Raw genomic sequence first — 27216 nt, forward strand, 5'->3', positions numbered from 1 at the left:
CTTTTCAAACTTGGACCAAAGGATTTTGCAGCAGAGTCTCTTCTTATCTTATTTTAGAACAGGATCTTTATTTAAAAAAAAAACAAACAAAAAAACCCCCTTCTCATTATGGCTGAGAAATCTGAAAAGTCCCTTCTGTTCAGAATTTATACACCTGTATTCATCTTCCTGATTTATTAGTAAGCTCTCCAAATTCATATCTTCCAGACTTTTGTAATGTGTCTGTAAATCAGAAAAGGAACATAAAAATGTGCACGAAATCACACTGTATTGAGGTAGGGGGGAGCTGGGGGAAGACATGTAAGAAATAGGAAAGTGCATTCAGCAATGTCAGCTTTAGGAGAACACCACTCTGGTTTATAGGTGTCTCTTTTTTTAAAAAAAAAAAGAGGAAATCAGAAAAACACACCAAAAAACACAACTTGATTTAGAAACAGGCCAAAATGAATGGAAAGTTGCACAAATAAGAATTGAGAGAAACCAGCGCCAGCTGAATACACAGCGCGATTCGGGGCTCGTGTAACTTCTGGATTATGTTTAAAGGCGGGGAGGCAACGCGCAACAGAGGTTGTTGAAGAGGCGCTTCCGAGAGAGGGGTGCTTTTCACCACTGTGGCTCTGGTTGGGGCTACAGATGTCAGAAGCGTCGAAATCCAAGGTGGCGATCTTTAAAAAGGCCTTTTGATTCATACAACCATAGAGCCACTGAATGTATGTGTTGAAAGGGATCTTAAAGGCCATCTGGCCCAACCCCTGCTCCGTGCAGGAATCCACTCCAGCAACTTCACCACGAGGCCCCCCAGCCCCCCCCCGTTTGAGAACCAAGGGGGAATCCACCCCTGATCTCAGCAGATGGTCCTGCTGCTTCATTAAGCGTTATCTTCTTTTTGCAAACGAGAATTGAAACTCCCCTTGGCAGCAGTGGCCCAGCTCGAAAGAAGGGGAAAATCCCATTTCCTTTGGGCTCCTTGATTGGAGCAGGTGCCTCATCTTGTCCTGGGTGCTAAAATCCTAAAAGGGCCTCTGTGCATGCCTAGAGGTGCCCTTTCGGTGGAGGAAAGCAGGCGCCGGAGTCCCACGTCCATGCTTTGATTCAAGGCAGAAGAATTCGATTTCCTGAGTGCCGCCATAAGCTGGGCCATCGGAAGGATCCTGAGCAAAACAGGGCTTTAAAGCAGAAATGCACTTTTTTGCCCTAATTAACAGTCTGTCTTTTTAAATGATTTTTTAAAAAGATCTGTTAACAAATCCTGGTTTGTTTTTATTTGTCATTTCACTCCAGCTGTGAGGCTCTTGTGTGCAAATTCCAGTGTTTGCATGCACGTCTGCACGTGTGCGTGTGCATGTTAGGGGGATAATAATTATCCCCCAAATATGTTCTTTTTTCAAAAACAGGTAGGAATTTTCTGGGTTAAGGTATTGGACTGGACGGAGACAGGTGGTAAGAAGATCCGTTCTGTTCTGCCTCCTGGACCGCTGAGTTAAATACTCTGAACTGAGCTCGGTTCCTGTTGACGGCATCCGTGCGGTTTGCTTGGCAGCCGGATGGAGGAGGTCGCTCCTCACTTATTCCAAGATCCTTGCTTCGACTTCTCAGTCCAGTTTACAAGCCGGGGATTTCTTTCTGGATCACCAATTTTGTTTTTTAAATTAGCCCAAAGGGATCTGTCTCTCGCACACAAACACACACGGACGCTTAGGAAGGTCCAAAAGTTGAGCGAGAGGCTCCTTCCTGACCCCCCGCCCAGTCTGTTTCTCTCCTTTGCTCTGCTGGGTCCTGCAACTCTCTCTCACCTCCACTCACTTCTTCCGGGATGAAGACCTGGGATTCCCAGCCGCCTTCGCAGCTCCCTTGGAACCGCCTCTGAGTTTCTCCTTGCCACCACCCTTCTCTTCGTCCGCTCTCTTCTTCCCCTCTGGTTTTATCTCACTCCCTTGTTTCTTGCCTTGTTTTTTCCTTGTCCCTTCTTTCTCTTCCTTCTCAGGTCCTTCCTTGTCCTCTTTCTCCTCTTGCTTCTTCTTCTCCTTCTTTGAATCTTTGGGTCTTTCTTTCTTCTTTTGGGCATCTACCTTCCCAGATACCGTGGGCACTTCTTCCTCCTCTACCTTCAGTTCCCCTGGACCTGGGGCTGGGGAGGAGAAAAGGGAGCAGAGAGAGAGAGGAAAGGGTGAGAAACAAAAGGTGCCTTTTATAAAAACAACCCTACAAGTAGTCCTCAACTTACGACCATTCATTTATTGACCGTTCAAAGTTACGATGGTGCTGAAAAAAGTGACTTACGACCGGTCCTCGCACTTACGATGGTCACAGCATCCCCATGGTCACGTGATCAAAATTCAGGTACTTGGCAACCAGCGTGTATTTACAATGGTTGCCGCACCTGGGGTCACATGATCACCATTTGCAACCTTCCCGGGGGGGCTTCCAACAAACAAAGTCAATGGGGGAAGCCAGATTTGCTTAACGACCATGGCAAAAAAAGTCATAAAATTGGGCGTGACTCACTTAACAACTGCATTGCTTAGCGATGGAAGTTCTGGCCCCAATTGCGGTCATAACTCGAGGACTACCTGTAGTGTCTTCTCTGCGGATGACGTACAAAGAGGCCACCATCCTTGCGATGGGTTGCGTTCAGAACAAAGCAGGCACTGAATAATTGCTTTGGTGATTTGGGGGCAGGACAAAGTATCCAGCCATTGGGGTGGGACCAGCTTTCTCATGGCTGGCCAGAGTATGCAAGCAGTGGGAAAAGAATACTTATGGATCCCCGTTGCCCCCAAGGGAATTTGTGGACTAAAGCTGGACAAATGCTCCGTGACCCAGAATTTCTCTTGAATCTCTTCCAGAAAGTCATCAGCTGTGAAGTTAATCCACAGATGGCCTGACACCTTGCTAAAAATGGGCTATAGAAATCACAGCTTTTCTAGATAGCGTTGGTGGGGTATTAGCAAATTGGTATATCTCACCAGAGCAGGCCTCAGCTGAAACCTTCTGAATAAATTGGGGAAAATTCCTAGCAGTCTTTTAAAAGGGATCTTCCAGTTGTTTTGTTGACCTTGGTCTTTATTGCTTATAAACTGAAGCAAGATGAAAAATTCATTTAGTTCTTACTTGCTGGCTGCTAAGTTTGATCTTGCAGAACAGTCTTTGAAAAGGTTTTCAGAAGATCAGATTCATTTGCTATTCAGAAGTAGAGAAACTGCGTTGGCTGAAAAATGAACTTGACTATACTGTAGGGAGTTATGAAAAATCCTTCCCTAAGGATAAATTTAGTCAATAGCTATATATATATTAGTTATATTCATACTGTAATGTTTATTCTAACAGATTACCCATGACTATATAAATGTCATGTTTACAAGTATATTAAATATAAATGATTAGAAGTCCCTACACACAGAAATATTAAAGAAAAATTATAGAGTTATGAAAAATCCTTCCATAAGGATAAATTTAGTCAATAACTATTTATTAGTTATATTCATAATGTTTAACAGATTACCCATGGCTGTATAAATGTCATCTTTACATGTATATTAAATACGGATGATTAGAAGTCTCTGTTCACAGAAATAGTAAAGCAAAGGAAATAAGGTAGAAATGGGGTAGGAAGGAAGAAAGGGAATCTGCACTGAGATTAGCTGGAGCAAAACTGGGTGGAGAAGAGGTGAAGCAGATGGGGAAGGACCAAGCCAGCTCAGAAACTCTGCTCGGGTGTCATGAAAGAGTTAAATTCACCAGGCAAGCAGGACTCCCAAAAGGATCAGCAGGCTAATTTGCTTTCCGGGGGCGACGTCTGCAGCCATTTGCAGGCTGCCCACTGGTTCATTTTCAACAGCAGATGTTATTCTTCTCCACCAACATAAGATCTTATCACATAAGCAGAATGACTCAGGGGAAACCCTTATCTTCCTTTCGGGTACATATGTTTGAATGCAGAAACGTGTGATGCACACAGACAAACGCAACATCTCTGCAGCTGGTTCTTGTTATTCTTTTCGGGGAGTTCACCTTCTATATTTTTATTTTGCACAGCCGAAAAGAAGGACATGAATAATGATGGTTTAGAAAGGTAAACCAGGTTGCATGTACTACAATATTTGTACAAGCAAAACAAAATCACTTTGAAACTTCAACTCTGGAGGTTGAAGAACCAAGATGGATTGTGAACAAAGGAAGCTCCTTTGCTCTTTTGTTCTTCTTGCTGGATATTGATCACCTAAAAGAAAATGTATGGAAAATTCATTTGACCTGCCTGGAAGGTTAATTAATACTATATTTTATTCTTCCCTTGAATTTTAATCAGACTTTTATTTTTTGTTAACCTGATAGCTTTTAGAGATCTGGATTTCAGCTGTATTTTTGCTTTTATAAGCTTACCATGTTTTGTCTCTAAAGTAGAGTCTTTTTCAACCTTGGCAACTTTAAGATATATGGACTTCAACTCCCCAGCCAGCATGCATGGACTTCAACTCCCAGAATTCCCCAGCCAGCATTCTCCAGCCATCCAAGCTTGAAAAACACTGCTATAGTAACTGTCCTGTGTCTCATTGATTGTTTTTATATTATAGTTGTCAATTGCAGTCTCTACACTTTGACTTTATGTTGGCCAAAGACAAAAATAGTTTTATATTAAAAAAAAACCAGTAAGATCTTTGCAGAAAACTTTATAATTCACACAGTATAAATCTTCGTACATTAAAATCTTACCCCCCTGATCTTGCTGGCTAGGGAATTCTGGGAGTTGAAGCCCACCCATCTTAAAGTTGCCAAGTTTGTGGCGTCCGTGGGGTTCTCTGAGCTGGGTTCTTTTCTTGCAAACGTTTCGTTACCCGGCTAGGGAACCTCTTCAGTGCTGGAATGGGATGGGGTTTGCTCTCTGTTTATATACTGTGGCCTGCCCTGCCAGTGCTGGTGGGGGTGGGAGTTTTGTTTTATTTTATTTTTTCCTCTGGTAGTTCCTTGATTGGGGTATTGTTTACTGCTGAGTGTATGTCTGGTGTAGTGTTAATCTCGGCTTATCTGGGTGATGCTTGCTGGTGAGGAGATGTTCTGGCCTTGTGTCTTCCTTTCTATTGTCTCTTTTGAACAGTGTATAGATGTTGTCTATCTCTATCTGCCTGTTGATGGCTGCCTTGTCTGAATGCCAGGCTTCCAGGAATTCCCTAGTATTTTTGGAGTTAGCTTGGTCTAAGATGCTGACAGTTTCCCAGTTAAAACTATGGTTAAGTCTGTCCATGTGTTGTGGGATTAAGGAGTTTCCATCGTGTCTCCTGACTGCTGGTTGGTGCTCATGGATGCGCTCTGCCAGTCTTCTGCCCATCTGTCCCACATGGTGGCTGTTACAGTCCTGACACTGTCTGTTGCAGAGGATCCCTGTTTTTTCTGCATGGGCCACTGGGTCTTTGGGTTTGCTTAAGGTGTTCTGGAGGGCTTGAGTTGGTTTGCATGCTACGGAGATGCCATGTGGTTCTAATAGTCTGTTGGCTGTTTCTGAGAGGTTTCTGATGTATGGCAGTGTGATCTTTTTCATAGCTTGTGTTGGTTGTGTTGTAGTAGGTTGAGTGGTCAGGCACTTTTTGATAAAGTTGTGAGGGGATCCACTTTGTTGGAAGATGTTGTATAGGCGGTCTGTTTCCTTTCTCTGCTGCTCTGGGTTGCTGCAGTGCGTTTTTGCTCTCTTGAATAATGTTCTTACGCGGCTCCTCTTGTGGGAGGCTGGGTTGTTACTTTGGTAATGGAGGACTTGATCAGTGTGGGTTGTCTTCCGATAAACCTGGGTTTCTAATTTGCTGTTGCTTCCTCTGCTGATGAGGATACCCAAGAAGGGGAGCGTGTTGCTGTTTTCTTCCTCTCTGGTGAATTTTATTCCTTGTTGATGGTTTCATGTGTCTTCTCTAGTTGCTCCTTTTTTATTATGACAAAGGTGTCATCTACATACCGGATCCATACTTTGGGTTGGATGTGTGGAAGGGCTGGAGTTTCTAGGCGTTGCATTGCAATCTCTGCTATGAGTCCTGACGGTGGTGATCCCATGGGTGTGCCTCTGACTTGGTGGTATATTCACAATCAGGCAGTGAACAATACCCCAATCAAGGAACTACCAGAGGAGCAAAACAAAACCCTCACCCCCCCAACACTGGCAGGGCATGCCACAGTATATAAACAGAGGGCAAACCCCAACCCATTTTAGCACTGAAGATGTTGCCTAGCTGGGTAATGAAATGTTTGCAAGAAAAGAACCCAGCTCAGAGAACCCCACGGACGCCACCGTCCAACCCTGAGCTGCACACACACGCCTCTATGGTTGCCAAGTTTGCAAAACCCTAATTTAAAGGCTAGCTGCTGAGAAGCAGAGGTGGACAAGGGGTGAAAAATGTCTCCCCCCCAAATTCACTGAAGATGCCAGGGTATGCTTGCCTCCTTCCCCTGGAAATTGTGGAAATGATGGAAGCGGAAAGGCAGTGGGTGGGTTAACCCTTCCCCGCCCCCTGCAAAAATCTCCCCTGAAAATTGCTGCCTGGCTAAGGGACTTGTTCTGTGAGAAACCTGGCTTTCCGAATGTCATCGTCCGGAGCAGCCCCATTGCCAGAGTCCTGGAGCCCTTCCCAGGGAATCATCGAATTGCAGAAGGGGGAGCGACCCCAAGGATCCTCTCGTCCACCCCTCCACAACATGCAGGAAAACCAATTCAGCGATCCTCAAGAGGTGACCATCCAGACTCTTTCCTGATGGCTATGTGGCAACTTCCAATCTTGGAAGGGTTCCTTGAGGTCATCTAGTTCAACCCCTGCAGCCCCTTTGCGGGGGCCCAAATGGACACATCCCTGATAAAGGGTTGTCTAAGCTGTTCTGGAGCACATCCAGGGGAGGAGAGGCTCACATCTTCTTTGGGGAACTGGTCCCCCCCTTAAAGATTGATGTGTGAAACTTCCTTACAAGGACTGGAAGAATCCTCTCATCTTCCCTCCCAAGTCACATTTTCTCGAAGCAAAACACACTCAGCTCCTGCAGTCTCTCCCCCCTGGACTAGATTTTAATCCTCTGATCATCCCCGTTGCTCTCATTGGAATCTGTTCCAGTTTGTCGGAATCCTCCTGATCTATTTCCTCCTTGCCAGTGCTTCCATGCCACTTCAATCATGATGACTCTTTAAAGCAGTGTTTCTCAACCTTGGCAGCTTGAAGATGGGTGGACTTCAACTCCCAGAATTCCCCAGCCAGCCAGAATTCTGGGAGTTGAAGTCCACCCATCTTCAAGCTGCCAAGGTTGAGAAACACTGCTTTAAGTAGCTTCTTAAAGGGTCCTGCCCAGAACTGGGTGCAGGAATCATAGTATCCTCTGGGTCTCAGAGGTCAACTAGTCCAACCCCTTACTTAGTGCAGGAACCGCTAGTGGGTCTCTGAGAGATGACCATCCAGATGACTTCAGGTGAGGGGTCTAACCAATAAAAGACAAATGGGATGATTATTTTCTAAGATTTGGAAACAATGCTTCTGTTGGTCCATCGCACTGGACTTTTTCGCAGCCGCATCACGAGGCTGGCTCCTGTTCTGTCTGCCACCAATGATGCTTCCAAGTTTTTATTTTTTGATTCCCGTACCACACTGCGAAACCAGGCATCCCCCATCCTACACCTGTGCCTTTGACTCTGTCAGTGATATATGACTTCAGCTCAATATACTGGAGAGGAAACCACCGTTACAGCACACGAGATTTGGCTGGGTTTGCCCAGCCCAGTAAGCAAAACAAGCAACATCAAGGCTTAGTGCAACGTGTGAATCTAATTACAGTCTGCAAAGCTGTTTCAGGAAGCTGTCTTTATTCTCTCCCCCCACCCCCCCATTCCAGAAGCAAAGCAAAGCTGTAATCTTGCTTCATTTCCCATCACTTTTGGGAGATCCATCATCCTCATCCACCCAACTGTTTCCTTCATGGTGCAGAATAGAGGAGGGATCACCTGGTGGCCTGCTTTCCATCTCTATTCAGCTATTGCTCCATGCATAAAAGAGTTAAAGCTGGAATAACCAAAGGCCGCTCTCTTTGGGGCTGTCCCCGCGAATTCCCCACGGTGTTGTTTCCAGCAGCTCCGGAAAGTTCTGTGCTTTTTCGATAAATATAGAAATAATGTAAATTCTTGCTTGTTGTTCACATCTCTTTCTCTTTCTCCTGTTTTTGCCTGCCTGTCATCCCTTTTTGCCAGTTAACTGTTTTGTTCGTTGCTGATGTTTAATAAATAACATCCAGCTGCCTGTTTTTTGCTAGCTGAACCACGTGGCGCGGTGCTCGCTCTGATCTGGATCCAGGGCTGACTGGGAGTGGGCTGAGCAGACTGGAAAATGGCCCATGGTAGTTTTCTAACAACTTGGAGGCCTGAGATGGGAGGAACGTGCAACACGCATCTCCTGGAGGATTTGAAGCCGCTGTCTCGGGCCCCAAAATGGTGCCGAAATATTTTAACAAGCCAAATACCATCTTCTCCAAGCTTCACGTCATCTTTGGGTGCCCGTGGCTGATTGTGGCACACTCTTTTTCACTGGCCTGATGCACAAGCCTGCATTTCATGGTGCCGACCCTCAGCCTCCCAGACCAAGGCAGCCTGAACTGGTTTTTCTTCATCCCACGAGAGCGGGGAGGAACTCAACAGGCGTGCTGGAAAGAGCTTCAAAACAGAAGGGTCTGCTTGCACTGGCACTGTTGGTGCATTTGGTCGTGATTACATGTGTGTGTAAGACGTTGCAGCCCTTGCTGGGAGAATTTTCCCCTGGCCAGTTGACATTCAGTTCTCCGGCAGGCAGAAATTCAACAGGGGGTGCTTCTCATCCTTCTTGTTGCTATTCGGTGTATTCGCTTGGAGGATTTACACCCTGCAGAAAACTACAGAATTTTATTCCCCAAACAAAGCCCCGATGGTCGGTAGCTGCCTTAAACATTTATAAAGAGAGAGAGAGACTGGACTGAGCAAGAATGAAGAAAAACGATAAATGCTTTTTCTAATGATTCAGGAAGCAGCCGAGTTGCACGTAACACACAGACGGGGCTCCGATGGCTTGGCTGTGGCCCCCATCTTGACTTTTTTGACCCCTCCCTGTGGGCAACCCCACCCTGGTTGAAACCAAACACATCTTCCATTTCATGCACACCTTCAGTATTCATCTGTTTTTCCTGCCTCTCTATTTCCTTCCTTTATCCAAAGCAGAATCTGACAGGGAGAAAGTAAATCTTGAGATGAGACGCGGCAACCATTAGCATTCCGGGGCTCCGATGATCACATCTGGGGAGCGTGCCAAGCCCAGTCACATCAGCAGAGCTGTTATGTTCAGGCTGATCCTTGGCACAAACTGCCTCTCACCCAAGCGGCTCCTTATTTCGCCCCCTCCACCAGGAAGGAGGGAAAAGAAGGAGAAGGAGAAGGAGAAGGAGAAGGAGAAGGAGAAGGAGAAGGAGAAGGAGAAGAAGAAGAAGAAGAAGAAGAAGAAGAAGAAGAAGAAGAAGAAGAAGAAGAAGAAGAAGAAGAAGAAGAAGAAGAAGAAGAAGAAGAGGAGGAGGAGGAGGAGGAGGAGGAGGAAGCACCCGTCTCCTTTCCTTCTTTGGTCTGACTCCCTATTGACAATTCCCCCCATCCAGATGGGCCCTCCTGGAAGGCGAACTCCCTTGTGCTTTCTTTTAATTTGCTAATTAAGAAAGAGGTCGAAAAGCCTCCTTAATGTCAGGATGTGCAGGAGGAACGAGGATTTCTACTCCTGGGAGGGATCTGTGGATCTGCGGCTCCACTCAGCGCGCCCGCCCCGCTTCCTTCTGGCCTCCCGCTCTCCCGAGTCGGCGATTCCGAAGAGCCTTGCTCTGCCCCGTGACCGCGCTCCCCTCGGCCGCCCGAGCCTCTGTTGCGGTGGACGGCCCCGGGCTGAGCGCCAGCCCTTTTCCCGCTTGTGGCGGCTTCTGTCCGATGCGCCTTCCCCGAGGTGCTTCGGCGCTGCGAGGCACAAACGCTTGTTTGGGGGCTTTTTCCCTGCCGTCTTCGGCGTCCCACGATCCTGCGCGGGGCGCTCAGTTTACAGATGGGCACGTTCACGTAAGCGGGCAGCCTGGTCGCCCGGGGAGCGCGGCCCGAGAGCCCCAGCCTCCCGAAGGCGCCGGGGGACGCGCTCTTCATGGGGGGGGGTCTCAAGGGGTGGCCCGCAACGGGGCGAGGGAAACCCCACCTGCGACACATTAAAATAAAGAGAGAAGCGGTCACCATCTTGACTTTCTTGACCACCCGCCTTGCTTGGTGAGGGTGAAATTAGAAGGCAAGATGGACCCGCTGGAAACCGGCCTTTGGAGACCCTCCGAGGCCGCAGGAGCCGCAGATCCGGAGGGGGCGAAGCGGGAAGCCTCGGAGCCCACCCGGTGGCCCGGCAGGGCTGTCGCGTTCCCTGCCCCGTCCGTCTCCCGTGGGCTTCCCTGCGCTTTGCCTGGCGCTGCTGGGCAGGGCAGGGCCGGGCAGGGCAGGGCCGGGCAGGGCAGGGCAGGGCGGCGGGCGCCCGGGACCATAAAGCCCGCGGCCGACCGGGCTTGGCGCCCCAGCCCGTCCGGGCTCTGCTGGGGCAGGTGCCACCAGCCCGCGAGCGGCCGGCCGGCCCGGGCAGGGCTGCTGCAGTCACAGAGGAGGACTCCGGCTGAAAGCGGTTTATAGGGAAACGCGGCGAGCCAGCCCTTCCCCCCCCCCCCCGCCCGGCTTCTTCTTCTGCCAAGGGAGCGGCCCGCTGCTGGCATTTCTTCTCCGGGCTGCGCGGCCGACGGCAAGGAGGTCAGGAAGGAGCTGCCCGCTGCGCTTCTGCACGAGTCCCTGTTCGGGCTGCTCGGATTACAGGCGGCGGCGGCGGAGGCGGCGGCGGCGGCGAGCCGTGCAGGAGCGCAGGGAGGCGCATCTCAGGCCGGCGCCTCTGGAGCTCCCGCGCGGCGCGGGGACGCCGAGGGTCCCGGGGGGAAGGCTGGCAGAGGCGCGACGAGCAGGCAGGGCGCGGGTGGCGCGCAGCCGCGGAGCCCCTGCCGGAGCCCGGAGGCGCGGGACGCGGGCGGCGGGCGCCCCCTAGCGGGCTTCCCCCGCGGCCTCCTCTTCTTCCTGGACGGCCGGCAGGGGGGCGAGCGGGCGCGCTTCGAGCTGGCCCGAGAGGGTCGGGAGGCTTTCGGCGGAGCCTGCAAGAGGCAGAGAAGCGGACAGGCCGTGAGCGGCGGGAGGGGCCGAAGCCCCGCAGCCGGGGAGGGAGGGAGGGAGGGAGGAAGGAAGGAAGGAAGGAAAAAGAGGGTGAAATGAAGGAAGGAAGGAAGGAAGGAAGGAAGGAAGGAAGGAAGGAAGGAAGGAAGGAAGGAAGGAAGGAAGGAAAAAGAGGGTGAAATGAAGGGAAGGAAGGAAGGAAGGAAGAAGAGGGGAAGGAAGGAAGGAAAAAGGGTCAAATGAAGGAAAGGAAGGAAGGAAAAAGAGGGTGAAATGAAGGAAAGGAAGGAAAAGAGGGTGAAATGAAGGAAAGGAAGGAAGGAAAAAGGGTGAAATGAAGGGAAGGGAGGAAGGAAGGAAGGGAGGAAGGAGGGAAGGAAGGAAGGAAAAAGAGGGAAGGAAGGAAGGAAGGAAAAGAGGGTCAAATGAAGGGAAGGAAGGAAGGAAGGAAGGAAGGAAGGAAAGAAGGAAGGAAGGAAGGAAGGAAGGAAGGAAGGAAGGAAGGAAGGAAGGAAGGAAGGAAGGAAGGAGAGGGTGAAATGAAGGGAAGGAAGGGAAGGAAGGAAGGAAAAAGGGTGAAATGAAGGAAAGGAAGGAAGGAAGGAAGGAAAAAGAGGGTGAAATGAAAGGAAGGAAGGAAGAAGAGGGGAAGGAAGGAAGGAGAGAAAGAGAAGAAGGAGGGAGGGAGGGGAAGGAAGGAAGGAAGGAAGGAAGGAAGGAAGGAAGGAAGGAAGGAAGGAAGGAAGGAAGGAAGGAAGGGGGAAATTGCCCCCTCTCTGTGTCTTCATTTCAAGACTGCAAAGAAGTTCACTTGCCTTAAGCCAATGCATTCCCCTCACATTTGTACTAATTTTGCAAAGAGGCACGCAGATAGGCTTCGGGATCCAAATTACGTTCATCCGGTGCTCCTCCTGGTTAACTGGGCTTTAGGGAGGGCACTCTTCAGCCTCATTTCCTAAGGCAGTGTTTTGAATGACATTTGTGGGCTTTCAAATCTTTGCACCCCATTTGCCTTTGCAAGAACAGGAGAGAGCACTTTCCTCTCCGGCCGCTCTTCTTGGAATGCCCAGGGCTGGGGGGGGCACTTCGCGGGCCCTGAGCATGCAAGGAGGAAGGGGACGACGGCCCGCTGTTCCTGCCCTGTCTTCCAAAAGTGTGTGTGTGAGAGAGAGAGAGAGAGAGAGAGAAATCCTCTGCCATCTTACATTTTTTGACATGCCTGGTGGCATCCATCAAGCTGGGAGCGGAACAAATGCATTTTCAAGCGTTATCCAATCCTTGCATCTGAGGAAGCCGTAGCTGTGGCTCCTGAAAGCTTATCCCTTTTAGTAAAATTTATTGGTCTGAGTTTTGCCTGCTGCTCGAAAAATAATCTCAGACCAAATGGGCTTTTAATGCATGAGTTGAGCGAGCGGTTTGAGCTTCCTTATGGCGAAGGGCGGCCTGCTTTGGACGGGGCCTGCCGGCCTCCCAAATTAAATTAAAGCATCATTCAGAATGATCAGCGATCTCGGGCATTCAAAGCAGCGACCCACGGTTCTCCCGGTATTTCAAGCAAGAGCAACCCATTCTTGCCGTTTCATTTCAAACCCTCCTAAAATTTCACACATTTTTTTTTTAAGGCATGGGGGATTGGTTAAAAGAATTATTCTACAGTGCTGGAGAGAGAAAAATATACCTGAGTTGCAGGAACAGACTTTTATGGGCTACTTATTAACATTTCAATGAGTCTTTTTTTCAAAGCAGCAAAGAAGGGGGTCCAGTAAGATGGTCTAAGTTTTTGGAGTTTCTCTGTTGATAACTTAATTTCTGGACCTTTTTCCTAGCCATGCTTTCACTCTTTTTTAATTAATGAATTATCCACTAATTAATTAGCCAGTCAGTTTCTACAGCTGCCCGCTTACCAATGACTCTGGGGGGCTTGCAAGAGTTCAAAACAGTTTTTTAAAAAAGAGCTGAACATTAGAAGACGAAAAGGCAGAAGGACAAAATCTATGCTTATCCGTTTGAGTTTGCTTTACTCTTTTAATGCTGTGGGATTTTTTTTTTTTAAATTCGTGGTTCCTTAGCTTAGCCCAGTGTTGTCCAAACTTGGCCACTCTAAGATGAGTGGACTTCAACTCCCAGAATTCCCCAGCCAGCATGGCTGGCTGGGGAATTCTGGGAGTTGAAGTCCACTCATCTTAGAGTGGCCAAGTTTGGACAACACTGGCTTAGCTTAATGAAAGGAAAGGAAATAAAAGTGTCAGTGATCTTGTGAGATTTAGACTATTGGATTTTAAAACAACTGCAACTGGCTGATAGGAGGATTGAAGTGCTCCCCCCATCATCTTGAATTGTAGACTGGCTTTTATAGAGTTGTTACTTGTGAATTTAACTGTTTACATTTTTATTGTTTTTATTGTCTTGGTTTTTAATTGTAAGCCGCCCAGAATCACCCTCTGGGGGAGACGGGCAGCATATAAATTTAATAATAACTATAAATAAATAAATAAGCAAAGTTTAGAAGCTGCGTCACAGTCTGTCTGCAATAAGATTGGGAATCACAAAGAGAACAGCAGCAACTGGGGGAAAAAATCTTCATTTCCAAGTGTCTTCAAAGTGTCTTCTTTCAAGGAAACTCCTTGCAAGGATCCAAACAGAATTTGAGAAAATTTGGAGGGGCCACATTTTTAGATTTGGAGATTGTGCCTTCTCCCCAAATTCATATGCCTCGGGCCCCAATGTCTCCCCTCCTCCCCATCATCACCAGAAGAAAAGCAAACCCTCGTACCTCCTGGAATCTCGGTCAGTTCACTGAGTGGCGGCACCGTGTCCAGCTTGTCTGCGTACATCTTCGCAGCCTGCCGCTTGGCGTAGCGGGCTTCGATCTCCTTCTTGGTCCTCGGGATCCGGCACTTGAAGATGCAGCACAGGGTGATAACTAAAGGCAAGGGAGACAGAAGGGGGCATTGGCTGGAGAGAGAGAAGGGGCTGGGTTAGGACCCAGCAGAGCTCCCCGGCAGGAGGCTGGACCTCCAGACCAATTGAGGGACAGCGGGTGGGTCATCCTCTGGGTTGAAGCCAGGACCCTGCAGGTCCCCACCAAATTTTTTTTTTTAATTGCAAATGAATGGTTCAAGGCAAGGGGAAAGGTGAGTGTGTAGAATGGAGAAGGAAGGGGAAATGGAATGGAAATGCAGAAGGAAAGAGAGGAAGAGAGAAGGGAGGGAGGGAAGAGGAGAGGGAGAAAGAAAGGAAAAAGAAGAAAGGATGGAAGGAAAGAATAAAGAGATAGAAAAAAGAAGGGAAGGAAGGAGGGAGGGAGGGAGGGAGGGAGGGAGGGAAAGATGCTCCAGGCCCAAATTACACTTTACTGGCATTTTCTCTGGGTGGCAAGTGTAAGATCCTCCATTGTGGGTAGGAACAATGAAAACGCATAGGTGCAGGATTAGGGAGACAGTGCTCAGCAGCAGTGTGTTTGAGAGGGATCTTGTGGGTCCTAGTGGAGCAGGTCCAGCTGAAGATGAGCAAGCGAAGTGATGCAGCAGCTAGAAAGGCCAATGCAATCGTGGGCTGCATCCACAGAAGCCTCGCGTCCAAAGCCTGGGCGTTAGCATTGCTGATTAGAGGCCTCTCGGAGTCGTCCGGCATCCAGGCCTGGGCCTCGCACTTTAAAAGGGACACGGAGGCGCTGGAGCCATTCCAGGGAAGAAACGGAGCAGGAACAGTTACAGGAGCTGGGCGTGTTTAGGTTGCCCCCCAGAAGAGAAAGGACTGTTCTCTGTCACCCAAAGGGGTTAAAATGACAAAGTTGGAGGCTCAGGATACTCTTCGGGAGGAGCTCCCTGACCGTGCAAGCTGTCACCCCGTGGAACAGACCGCCACCTGATGCAGCCAGTTTGCTTTTCGTTGGGGTCTTTAAGAGAGGCTGGAAGGTCATCTGTCCGAGGTGGCCTGGGGAATCCTGCACCAAGCAGGGGGTGGACTCAGTGACCTTTAAGGTCGCAACCAGGTCTAGGATTCTGTGATGAAGGGGAAGTAGGAGAGGGACCTACAAAGACCCCAAGCGCGGTCCCAGAGAAGTGGGTCTTGAAACTGGAGCAGAATAAAGACCAGGGGGATGGAATGAAAAGAAATAAAAATATACAGGTATATAAAGGTAAATTTCCTGACAGTTAAGAGCTGTTAAGCTGGCTTAATCGTGAGCGATTAAGTCGGGTTAGAACAATGGAGAACTTCCCCTTGCTGGAGGTCTTCAAATGGCTGGATGCACGAAGCAAGGGGCTGGACTAGGTGACCTCTAAGATCCCTTTTGACTTCTACATCAGTGTTTCTCCACCTGGGCCACTTTAAGATGGGTGGACTTCCACTCCCAGGATTCCCCAGCCAGCCCTGCTGGCTGGGGAATCCTGGGAGTGGAAGTCCACTCATCTTAAAGTGGCCCAGGTGGAGAAACACTGGTCCACATTTTATAAGAGGCCCAATCGAGGCCCAGAGCAGCTGCACCCTATAGCACTTCCCAATAGCACACCTCAATTTTTTTTTTTTATTCCTGAACCAACCTTGTAGCATCATCCGACGTCTTCCTTCCTTCCCTTCCACCAGCGTGCTTGAACGGGGCACATATCACCAGCCGGTTGCGGCCTGATTATTTTGAACAGACTCCCCCCCTTTTCTTTAAATAAACCGAGTGTTTTTCATTTTCACGATTGCTGAAACACGTTGCTTCAGGCCACATTTGCTTTCGGTTTTAAGGTCCTCATGGTTGGCAATCGAGGGAGGGGATTAAAAATGAAACAGAAGAGGGTACATCTTGCACCCCCAGCATCTCATTTCCCCTGATTTGCTTCGGACGCCTCGTCTCCGGCTTCCTCCAATGTTCAACACCCCCATGCACACTATGTCCGCTCCTTTTGATCCTGTTCCTTTACTTCCTCCATAAAGAAGCTTCGTCTGTTGACCGCGGAAGCATTCTTTTGCCCGTTGCAGATGGCACCATCTTGCCCCAAGTCCAGAACTGGCACTTAACTTGTCTTGCATGGAAAGCCCCAATCGTGGTACGGTATTATCCCATTACAGATTTCTTTTTTCCCATGGGCTAAAAAAGATGGGGAGGCACGCTTGGAATGGGGGTTCTCCGGACGCAGGGAGAGCGATGCCCAGGTAGGAATCGTGTTTTGGGCAGACGTTTCTCCTAGTGGTGAACCATTGTGATGAAGAAGCCAGACAAAGTGTGTGCCCAAAAGGTAATTTTTGCTTTAGTATTGATCTATGCTCTGTCTAGGGCAGTGTTTCTCAACCCTGGCCGCTTTAAGCCGGGTGGACTTCAACTCCCAGAATTCCCCAGCCAGCATGGCTGGCTGGGGAATTCTGGGAGTTGAAGTCCACCCGGCTTAAAGCGGCCAGGGTTGAGAAACACCGGTCCAGGGAATCTGAACTAAAACTATGTACGATGAACCCGACTACTGTTCTCCCAAGAAATCCTTAAGATTGTGATGGCTTATAAGATTCGGTCCGAAGGCCAAATATTACGGAAAGCGAGCCAAATCCATGAGCCAGTTGGCAAAGGAAAAACGCTTTGGGCATCACCCATTTCCGGCACGGTCCTCATGAAATTGAATCTGCCTCCCCAAAGCTGCTTCTCTTTCCGACCGGTTTTCGCGTGGGTCGGTTTTCACGGACAGCCGCTGGAAAAATCTGGCCCCGTTTCCCGTCCTAACGTGATGATGCTTATTTAATGGTGCAAATATTTCCTCTCTTCCTGGTCCCGGGACGTTTCCTTGCACGTTTCCCCCCGAAGGGCAGCCGTTTAGCAAGGAAAAGAAAGCTACGGTGCTGGAAGTCAATGGTGCGTGTGACTTAACAGTTGCAGTTTTCTTAATTCCCGGGGATAGAACAGAGTGCGTTCCTCTCTGCCATCCCGTCATTATTTATGAATCGAAAACACATCGAGCGTCGCATCTCGAGACAGCAAGTCAACCCTGAAGGCTGGACGAGCCTATCCCTACCAGGTGCAGCTGTGTTTGCACATATGGTGCCCTGAAATCTAAACTAGACACTAAACCACGTGTTTGCACTCATCTGCGCGTGTGCGTGGACAAACTGGCCATGGTTAACGCTAACCAAGCAGGGCGAGTTGTGTGAATGCCATCTGCTGACCTGAGTAAGTGTGGTGGGTGTAGAGAACCACAGAGATGACTGTGGAGAAATTATGCCACTTGATCTTTCTCTGGATCAGGGTTTCTCCACCTCAGCAACTTTAAGATGGGTGGACTTCAACTCCCAGAATTCTGGGAGTTGAAGTTCACCCATCTTAAAGTTGCTGAGCTGACTAGGGAATTCTGGGAGTTGAAGTTCACCCATCTTAAAGTTGCTGAGCTGACTAGGGAATTCTGGGAGTTGAAGTTCACCCATCTTAAAGTTGCTGAGCTGACTAGGGAATTCTGGGAGTTGAAGTTCACCCATCTTAAAGTTGCTGAGCTGACTAGGGAATTCTGGGAGTTGAAGTCCACCCATCTTAAAGTTGCTGAGGTGGAGAAACACTGCTCTAGACCCTTGAGTAAGTTATCAACAACTCTGAGTATTAAGTACTCTGCATTACCACTTAAGGATTACCCACCCAAGCACCATCAGGTCAGTGAGACATGCTGGACCCGAAACTCAAGAAATACAAAGAAATCATAGCAATATGCAGCCATAGGAAGGAGGAGGAGCAGGAGGAGGAGCAGGAGGAGCTGCTCCTTATGCATGACTGGATTTAATATTTGCAGCGCTTGTACCAGGTAAATCGCCCTCCCATAATGCAGACGCCACCCTGAAGGCTGAGAGGAAGCAGCTGGCCGGCTAGGAATTTCATTGCAAAATCCATGCAGAAATCCTTTTTGCCTTAACTGCGTGTCCCCTACTTGGCGAGGGTTGCAGCCGGAGCAATCCTGATCTGGTTGTTGTAGAAGACAGCAATAGACTTGGAGTCCTCTTGAGCTGGCGAAGGACCGTCGCTTTCCGCCCCACCCATCCTGCAGCAAACTGGAGGGGAAGCTGGAGCGCTCTGCACCCTCAACTCAGAAAGTGCTGGAAAACTGAATTTAATTTGGAATCAACCTGGGGGTGTCATCGCCCGGCAGTTCTTGCCCTCCAAAGCAGCTCTGACAGGCTTTAAATCAATGTTTAAACAATGATGTATATTTGGGAACATGCCAGCTTTAACTCCAAGAAAACAGATGCTGGAAATATTTTCCTCCCAGGCTTTAAAATCCCCGGACTCCCTGGACGGCTCTACCTTCTCAGCATTGTAAAGGAGGACATGGCCTACTCTTCAGGAGTGTTGTAGGACTTCCTGGAGACAGCCGGAGCCCAAGGGGGCTCTATCCACGCCAATGTGGAGTCCAGCACCCTCTTCCACGAGGAGCAGCCGGAGGCCCAGCAAAGCAGGCTAGGAAAAGCAAAGCATTCCTTGTTTCCACTCCAGCCGGAAGAATTGCTCGGCCTTCTCCACTGAAATTAGCTCAGGCCGGGCGGGCAAGGAGCAACCCTGGGCTGGGGAGCCAGTCTTAAGGGAAAATGTAAAGTATTTGGGGAGGAGGGTCTGTTTGCTTTAAAAGAGTAAGATAAGGAGGGAATTTGGTCCCCTTCTAGTTTCTCCCCTTATCGCAGAAAAGCCAGTGGAAGAGTTTCCCTCCTCTTGAAAAGCTGAGGGGCTGCTCTCTTTGTAGCTGCTGGGACAGTCCTCTGGCGTTGCCCTCGGCAAGAGGTGGGCTTCAGGGTCCAGAAAGGAAGAGAGGAGTGACCCTCCGCCCAGAGCGTCCTTTGCTTCGTCTGGATCCATGAGTTATTCTCCCTCTCCAGAACAGAAGACGATCTGGGGCTCCTGGAAAAAATGGGTTCTCCTCCGTTGCGTGGTGAGGAGGGGAGTGAGATTGCATGTACGGTTAGGGGTAGCCCAGCCCCTTCCCCTGGAGGCTGAGAGGGAGGGACTGGCCCCAAATCCCTCAGGGAGCTTCTGGGGTTGAACAGGAACTAGATCAAGGGTCTCCGTGCTGTTAGTCCAGGAGTGACAATCATCGAATGCAAGCGGTGGGAGCAACCTTGGAGGTCATCCAGTCCGACCCCTTGCCAAGGGCAAGATCCTTCAGACCACCTCAGAGAAATGGCTTGAACCCTCCCAGTGAAAGAGCCCCCATGACTCTTCCTCTCCTTCAGAGCTCTCCCAGCTGAGAAATTCCTCCTCATTTCATGTCTTCCTTTGGACCTCCATCTGTAAAGCTTCCATGGTTGGGCCTTGTCCTATCCTTGGGCACCATGGAGAAGAAATCCACACCATCTTCTCTGGGACATCCCTTCAAGGACCGGAAGACTGCTCTCATGTCTCCTCTTAGCCTTCTCTTCTTTATGCTCAATATACCCAGTTCTTTTCACCGTTCTTCAGAGGACTGAACCTCCAAGCCCCTCACCATCTTCACTGCTCTCCTCTGCCCTCTTTCCAGCTCCTTAGCATCCTTCTGGTATTGGGGCTCAAATCTGAATTGATCTCATGGACTTCTAAGAATTGGTGCAGTGATAAGTTGAAAGACAGGAACCTATCGTGATTGTCTCGGTGGCTACTGCTCAGGCCCCTCCCCAGAAAATCAATATACAGTAATGTTCTTCTATTTGCTCTCCAAGGAGACAAGCGGCTCCATTCACACAACATATTTAACTGGGACCATCTATTGTGGGACAGCATATTGTATGAACAGCTAAATTTGGTCAGCAAGGGGAGAGTTACATGGAATTAGGTTTAGTGCCCAGTAGTGACTACTACCACAGAGCCAAAGTCCTAGAGTGCCCTCTCAGAAATGGGCCCCTCTAGGAACATGGCTTCACTGCTCATTGTGTATTACAGTCACACAGTGGGGGGGGGCACGGGAGGAGTGGCGGTGGATAATCCCCTCCCCAATTATCCACATCCCTCCATGCAAAGTAGGAGGCTCTGAGAAGCATTGGCCACTTTTGCAGAGACTTTTGTGTGTGTCTGTGTGTGTCTGTGTGTGTGTCTAAAATGCCTGTTCTCTTTTGCATTGAATGACACTGGCACACAGGGTTAACCCAGGCGAGCAAGAGATTACCCCAGGTGAGCAGCCAACTTGGTCCACTATTGATTAAAGAAGGGAGCAAAGGAAGAATGATTTCTCAGTTCTGCTGGCAGGGGATATTATCACAGTCTGGGTCTGAAATAAGAACTATGTTTTGACAAGCTCCCCCTCCATTTCTTGGGAGTCGGGCGGTATATACATTTCTTATTAATAATATAATCAGAATTCTGTTACTGAATGAGCTGTAAATCCAAAGAGAATTCATGGAGGAAGTTGTTCCTTATTTTTCATAATCTAAGACACAAATAAGGCACACCATATTTTAAGTGAAAGCATTTAAGATTTCCCTTCAAGAACCCTGTTAGGGAATTTTATTACACCGTGTTGGAGGAGACCAAAGGCTGCTTCACTCATGGTTCCCAACAAGGATGTCCACAGGGAGGAGGTCAAAAAAGTCAAGATGGCCACAACATACGGGCTGGCTGCCATCTTGACTTTTTTGACCCCCCCCAGCCAAGGACAAGTCTGGTGCTCAAGCGGATGAGAATGGAAATAAATAAAAAAAAAACCCGGCACTTACTAACACTCAGGACAAAAATGGCAAAAATTCCAACCACTTGCCAAAGACGCAAGCCCCAGATCACCACGGTTTCCGACGTGACGGGATCCGGTTTCTTTCTGGGCGGTTCTGTGGTGGCCTGCGCAAAAACAAAACAGTCAAAAGTAAAGGGGTTTAGGGTAAAGGCATCTCTGGAAACTGTCTCTAGTTTTTGGTTAAGCAGCCATAACAGGCCCAGAGGCTGGTGGAAAAAAAGTGGCAGTTTCTAGTCAACCTGGACTTTTCTTAATTGCAAATGTTGTGATACACACATTTGAAAGCTAAACTAACCATCCAGGGCAGTCTTTTTCAACCCTGGCAACTTTAAGGTGTGTGGACCCTACCCCTGCCAGATGTTGCTAAACCACAACCCCCAGCATCCTCCATCTTGGGCTTTGCTTTGCTGGGGCTGCTGGGTGTTGGAGTTGACCTGGATGTCCTAACCCCTGAGCTATACAGGCTGCCCTTCAGAGCGTTTTGCTTGCAAGGAACAGCAGTAATTTCCTCTGAGTACGAATAAATCATTGCACGTTCTGCTTACGCGTTTTGTACTCTGCACGGTTTTTATTTATTTATTTCCTTATTCATTTCAATGCATTGGCCGCCCAACTCCAGTGGACTCTAAATGAAAGCATCGCCCGAGCTTGCCTGGAATTCAACCTCTGTTCTGCCCTAAAAATGATGATCTCATATTTCAAGAGAATAAACCTGGCCGCCTCTTCTCTGAACGTGTTGGAATCTTTTCTTTGCAAAACCCTGAGGGCTAGCAGCTTGGCTTTTTTAAAAACAAGGAGGCCGAGCATTACTCAGACGTGGGAAACGTAGCCCTGCCTGCCGAAACCAGCTGCTTTCCAGGGACTTCTAAGGGTTGTTATTTGATCTTCTGTTTTATCTTTATTTTGGGGGATGGAGCCAATGAATTCCTAATTCCTGATGAATTCCTAATTCCTTTGCCACAAAGGAGGGAAGGAACAGTCACACGGATTGTGTGCAAATTCATGAGGCTCTTTTGCAAAAGAGAAACCCAGCCTTTTACACACATGAACCACTCCTGCGCGCACACAGAACTTGTTCTCTTCCGGAAAGGCTCTACTTACAATCTATTTCCAGGCTTGTTGTTTGCCCTGTCTCTTCTTTCAAAATATAGTCCGGCTCTTGCAAAGGTGCACGGTTGTGTAAACTAATAGCCACTTGAATCCTGCACTGTGATGCCTAACCCCCCCCCCCCCCGCCACATGCTCAGTGTCCAAAAGTGCTGGATCCTCGAGTCCTACCAAGCTTGTGCAGGAGCCGAAGGAGTTGCCAAATTTTAAATCTATCCCAGATAGCCGCATCTTTTGCAGCAACTTGATCTCCAACGGTAACCAAAGGCTTGGGTTTTTCTGCAGGCATCATCCATGGATGCCTTTGGAGAAAAATCTGTCCCATAATCCCCCCCCCCCCCCCAGCATCAGGACCAAAAGTTGAGTGAAAGGAGATTTAGAACAAATGACAATACTCCACACCAAGCATAATGAATCTGTGGGATTCATTGCCGGCTACTCACTTGAAGGACTTTAAAAGGGGATTGGATAAATTCATTGGAGGACAAGGCCTATCTAGGGCTGTTGGTCTTGAAGATCCAACATTACTGCTGGGTTGGGGATATTATGCCTTCAAATCTCAGTTGCAGAGGAATAATGGTGGGAGAGATATAGATTTCCACGTTTGTGAGAACCTCCAAGGCATCTGATTGTCCACCATGAGCAACAGAATGCTGGGCTCAGATGGGCCTTGGCCTGATCCAGTGGTGCTACTCTGACATTCTTATTAAAAGGGGATTGGATAAATTAGTGGATCTATCAAGGAACACAAGTCTTGAAGACTCCATGTTACCTCTAGATATGAGGCAAGAAATTCAGAAATTGAGTTGCAGGACAACAATGAGAGAAGGGTGCATTTTCACCTCCTACTTGCAAGCACCTGAGAGGCATCTGGCTGGCCACTGGGAGAAATAAAATGCTGGACTACGAGGGGCCTTAGCTGATCCAGCAGGGATAGTTTTACATTCTTATCAACGGTGGATTAGATAAATTGATAGACAGGTCTATCAAAGGTCATCAGTCTTGAAGACTCCAAGTTACCTCTAGTTGAGGGAGGGCATGACTCCAGTTACCAGTTATACAGAAACAACCATGCAAGGTGGAGGAGAATCATCTCCCAATAGTTGGGGATGGGTCCTAGATTTCCATCTCCTACTTGTGAGCCCTCCAGAGGCATCTGGTTGGCCACCATGACATACAAAATGCTGGACTGAGATTCTTGGCCTGATCCAGGAGGGCTCTTTTTATATTTATACTGGAAGAAGATTTATGACAGAAGAAAGAAAATATAGCATGCGTTCAGTGGAATTTATTCTCACAAAATGTGGTGATGACCACCAGCTTGGATTGGCTTAAAGGGGGATTGGATATATTCATGAGGACAGGACTATTGAGGGCTATGAGTCTTGAAGTCTCCATGTTACTTCTGGCTTGGGGCAGCCTATCTCCAAATCCCATTTGCAGAAGAACAACATAGGAGAGGGCAGGTCTCCACCTTCTGCTTGCAGGCATCTCAAAGGGATCAGGTCAGCCATTGTGAGAAATAAAATCCTGGACTAGGGGAGGCCTTGGCCTAATCCAGCAGGGAGAGTTTTACACTCTTATCAACAGTGGATTAGATAAATTGATGGAGATCAGAGGCCATCAGTCTTGAAGATTCCAAGTTACCTCTACTTGAGGGAGAGCATGACTCCAGATCCAGTTGGAGGAGGATCATCTCCCAAAGGTAGGAGATGGGTCCTAGGTCTCCATCTCCTGCTTGTGAGTCCCCCAGAGGCACCTGGATGGCCCTCATGAGATACAAAATACTGGACTGAGGGAGGGGCCTCAGCCTTCTTAAATATTTTTGGAGAATGTGATTGCTCATTTTTCAAGACATCTGTAGCTGCTTTCTACATCACAAACTGTGATGGAGTGGAATTACGAAGGCCAGGCTCAGGGAGATAAGCACTTTCTTAGCTCCCCAGAAGAGCGTGGGAGGAACAAGAGGCTGAGACTGGCACCTCCCTGAGGAATTCACACTCTTGTGGCTGGAGGACTTTGGGAACTGGGGTTTGAGTCTGGGAAGATTCTTACTAGAGGTTGTAGCTAATAGCTGGACTGAATTTGCACTGTCTCTTGGAGTTCCTCGGGCTAGGCCTGACACAAACACACTCTGGGAAAACAGCTGGACTAGATAACTTCTGAGCGCCTTTCGAGGCCATGATTCTAGGATTCTCTTGACTCGATCAAACATCCAAGATTCTTTTTAATGCATAATTTTGACCGGCAGCTTGCTCTATGACTAGACTGCTCATGTTACGATTTTGTCTCTGCCCCAGTCTTGTCCCTAACTGGAGCCTAGCTGAGTTTACTCAGCAGTGAAATTCAGAGCACCTTACTCCCAGGAAAAGCTTACTTCCTTGCTATGCAACCTATTTTACACATTTCCTCAGAAATACTCAGAGTTCGGTGGAATTTAATCTCGGTTTCAGTATAAGCCCTGCAGCTTTAAGATCAGAGGTTCTGAAATAGCTGCAGGTGATGTATTTGCAAACCGAGGGAAATCAATACAATCGCGGGGCTGTTTCTTTCCGTTCCTCCTTCAGCCTAGAATGAAAAAGGTTGGAGGAAATAAAAGAGGGGCAAAACGATTCCTTCAGGTCTGTGGGGCTAGAGCAAACCGTAACATAAATAAATATCCAAGCCCCCTCGCCACCGTGCTGAGTCAAACCTCTCCAGAATTATCAGCCCCCTGAAAATCTGTCCTTGTCCCGGAGACTTTGAGAAAATCTGTCTTGGAGATTTGCTGCCAGTTATCTGACACTGAAGTAAATACCTTTAGTGCGTTCTTAGGGATCTCCCTTTTGGTTTCCAAAATCCCTGGCCTAAATCAAGCTCAAATCAGACCCCAAACTGTGCCACCCCACTGCAGTGGGATCTCTGCAAATTCCCTTTCCGGCAGACGGCCGTCCGAGCCAGGAGCCTGGGTTTCTGACTGATGGAAAGATGGGGACTTTTTGAATCCAAAACTAAGCGTTTGTGGGGAGGGGGTCCTAACGTGCAGGCTAGTTTGTCTCATTCGCCTCCTGGACCACCAGATCTGGGTTGCCAAGGGCTGAGGGCCGGTAGGTGATGGTGGAAAGACCCCCAGAGCGCTCACTCTCTGCTGGCCTCTTGCGGTCCTCTGGATATCTGCCGCCCAGATCTGACCATCCGGCACGGAGCGTCTTTGCTATCAGCCTAGGACACCAGGGCGTTTGGCGCAGCAATATTCTGGGATGTCGTGCATCCATCACCGAGCCTTCCGAGCCTGGGTGCAAAAACAGAGATCTCTCCATCCATCCGTCTCTCCCCAATCCCTTTCCCCCGCCTTTCCCCCCCTCTTTCCCTACCTGAATCAGCTGACTCCAGGCAGTGCTGGAGTAACAGAGCAGGAGAGAAGATGACCCCCCAAACGGACAGAGGGGACTACGAGCGTTTGGGTCCCACGCCATCTTCTCTCTCCGCTCGCCTCTGTGCCAACTGGAGGCTGCTTGGGCTGGAGGAGAGATGGCGTCCCCCCCTCCTCTGTCCCCGTCACTGCCCGGGGAGCCATTCATTAATTCATTAGGCCAGCTTCGCTTACAGACAGCCTTGCTCCGCTGAGCCGCTGGCGAGGCAGGCCGCTGATCTGGCTGGCAGAGGCGCCTGGGCTGTTTTCGCTGTTCTTGCTCAGCCCGGAGAGTTTTCCCCGGGGAGCAGGTCATCTGGTTAGCCCAGGCCTGCTTTCTTTCAAAGGGGTGGCAGGATCCGGATCAGCGGCTTCCTGGGAAAAGTGTTGCAGTCCCCCTAGTTGCTGCTTTCCAGTTCAGGTGCGCAACCGATCGCCCAGGGCGAGCAGCCCTGCCCTCCAGGCGACCAGACTGGGAAGCGGGGTGGGGGTCAGCTCTCTTTTCTCAGGGGAAAGAAAAGGGGGAGCAGGCAAGATGGCGCTGGAAGGCTGTGGTGGAGTGGAACAGGGGGCGACTGAATTTTGATTTGGACCCGGGGGCCGATCTCAGGAAAACACCTGCTGCGCAAAGGCTGCAATGCCACGTCTCCTTCTCAGGCCGGGCAGGCCCCCCGCCCGGTTTAGACAACTGCAGACCGCGGCTCCCAAGGAGCTTTCCCCATCTTTGTAGACCTTGTGACAACCAAGCTTTGTATTTTCAGATGGGCTTCCTAACGCAGAGCATGTGGCCTCCGCTTGTTTTCCTCTTCTTCTTTCAACGGGGTTTGCCACGATTTAATGACTCTCCCATTTCCTCTTTCTGCCTATATTTAGCAGCCGAGGCTCCCGAGCAGCGTTTTCTGCTCTCGCCGGTGACCCCGCTGCCGCTGCTGCGCCTTCCTGCTGCTTTCGGATTCCCTGGAGGAAGCCCCCCGCCCCGCCAAATGTCAGACGCCTTGGCTGCGCCCCAAAGAATGTCTAGGAGGGCCAGCAGGAATGTCCTTGCAGTGCATTGTGGGATCCCCCCCCCCTCCCCAGCTTTTCCTTGGGAGCTCGGCCAACGCTCGAAACCGAGACTGGCCCACGGGCTGGGTGAGCTGCTGTTCCTGCAACATACGAGCGAGCACGTGAGCTGGAAGAGTGCGGGCTGTGGGCTGTGGGCTGTGACCAGGGAAGGGAAAGGCAGAGCAAAGTGCTGAACGGAGGCCGTCACACGGTCCCTGCCGCAGCTCAGGTGGTGCTTCTTTGCTGTTGAGGAAGGAAGGAAGGAAGGAAGGAAGGAAGGAAGGAAGGAAGGAAGGAAGGAAGGTTCCATCCATGCAAAGGTTGCTTGGCTGATGACCCATCGCAACCGTTTGGCTTCCCTCTGAGTGGGTAAGTGGTTTTGCTGTGTGGGAAAACAGTCCACCTCTTCCCTCTGTCTTTGCTTCCCACAAACACCAAAAGTGGCTGAAAAAGAAAACTCAAACAGAATGGCATAATATACACACGGCCTCCGCTTGTTTTCCTCTTCTTTCAACGGGGTTTACCATGATTTATTTTCTCCCCTATTTCCTCTTTTTATCCTATATTGAGCAGCTCTGGGCAGAGGCCAGCTGAGCCTCCTGCGCAGGGTTTCTCAATGCACCTCTGTGGGGGGTGAGTCTGCCTGTCTTCGCACTCCCCATAAGTTTTCCCTTCTGTAAAGCTCCGGGATCGCGCGTCGATCGCTGTTTTGCAAGTTGGCCAACGTTTCTTCCCCGCTGAAGAAATTCTCCGTGGAGAATGAGAAATTCTCCATGGGGAAGCCAAAAGGCAGAGGCTTCTGTTTTTCTGCCTCATTCTCCACGGAGAAT

At 49.3% G+C, this 27216-nt stretch overlaps 2 protein-coding genes across 3 annotated transcripts in view; one reads left to right on the top strand and one right to left on the bottom strand.

Annotated features, from left to right (window-relative positions):
• Positions 1 to 1799: 1799 nt before the first annotated feature.
• Positions 1800 to 25502, bottom strand: TMIE (transmembrane inner ear). Its single transcript, XM_088150778.1, has 4 exons — positions 25305 to 25502; positions 20831 to 20948; positions 13971 to 14120; positions 1800 to 2122 (listed from the first exon to the last, which is right to left on the bottom strand). The coding sequence occupies exons 1-4, from the start codon at positions 25404 to 25406 to the stop codon at positions 1800 to 1802; spliced, it is 693 nt and encodes a 230-aa protein (XP_088006904.1). The 5' UTR covers positions 25407 to 25502.
• An 826-nt stretch (positions 25503 to 26328) lies between these two features.
• ALS2CL (ALS2 C-terminal like) overlaps positions 26329 to 27216 on the top strand; it is a 47539-nt gene continuing 46651 nt past the window's right edge. The window contains exon 1 of one of the 2 annotated variants that reach the window (XR_015797892.1): positions 26329 to 26755. The gene's annotated coding sequence lies outside the window, so the exon portion shown is untranslated. The remainder of the gene's footprint in view (positions 26756 to 27216) is intronic. The other variant, XM_088150776.1, reaches the window with a different exon arrangement.

Source organism: Python bivittatus, unplaced genomic scaffold (genome assembly GCF_059951505.1).
Source record: "Python bivittatus isolate LINGU-HERP-01145 unplaced genomic scaffold, Pbiv_v1 ctg000610_np1212, whole genome shotgun sequence".
Classification (NCBI taxonomy): domain Eukaryota; kingdom Metazoa; phylum Chordata; class Lepidosauria; order Squamata; family Pythonidae; genus Python; species Python bivittatus.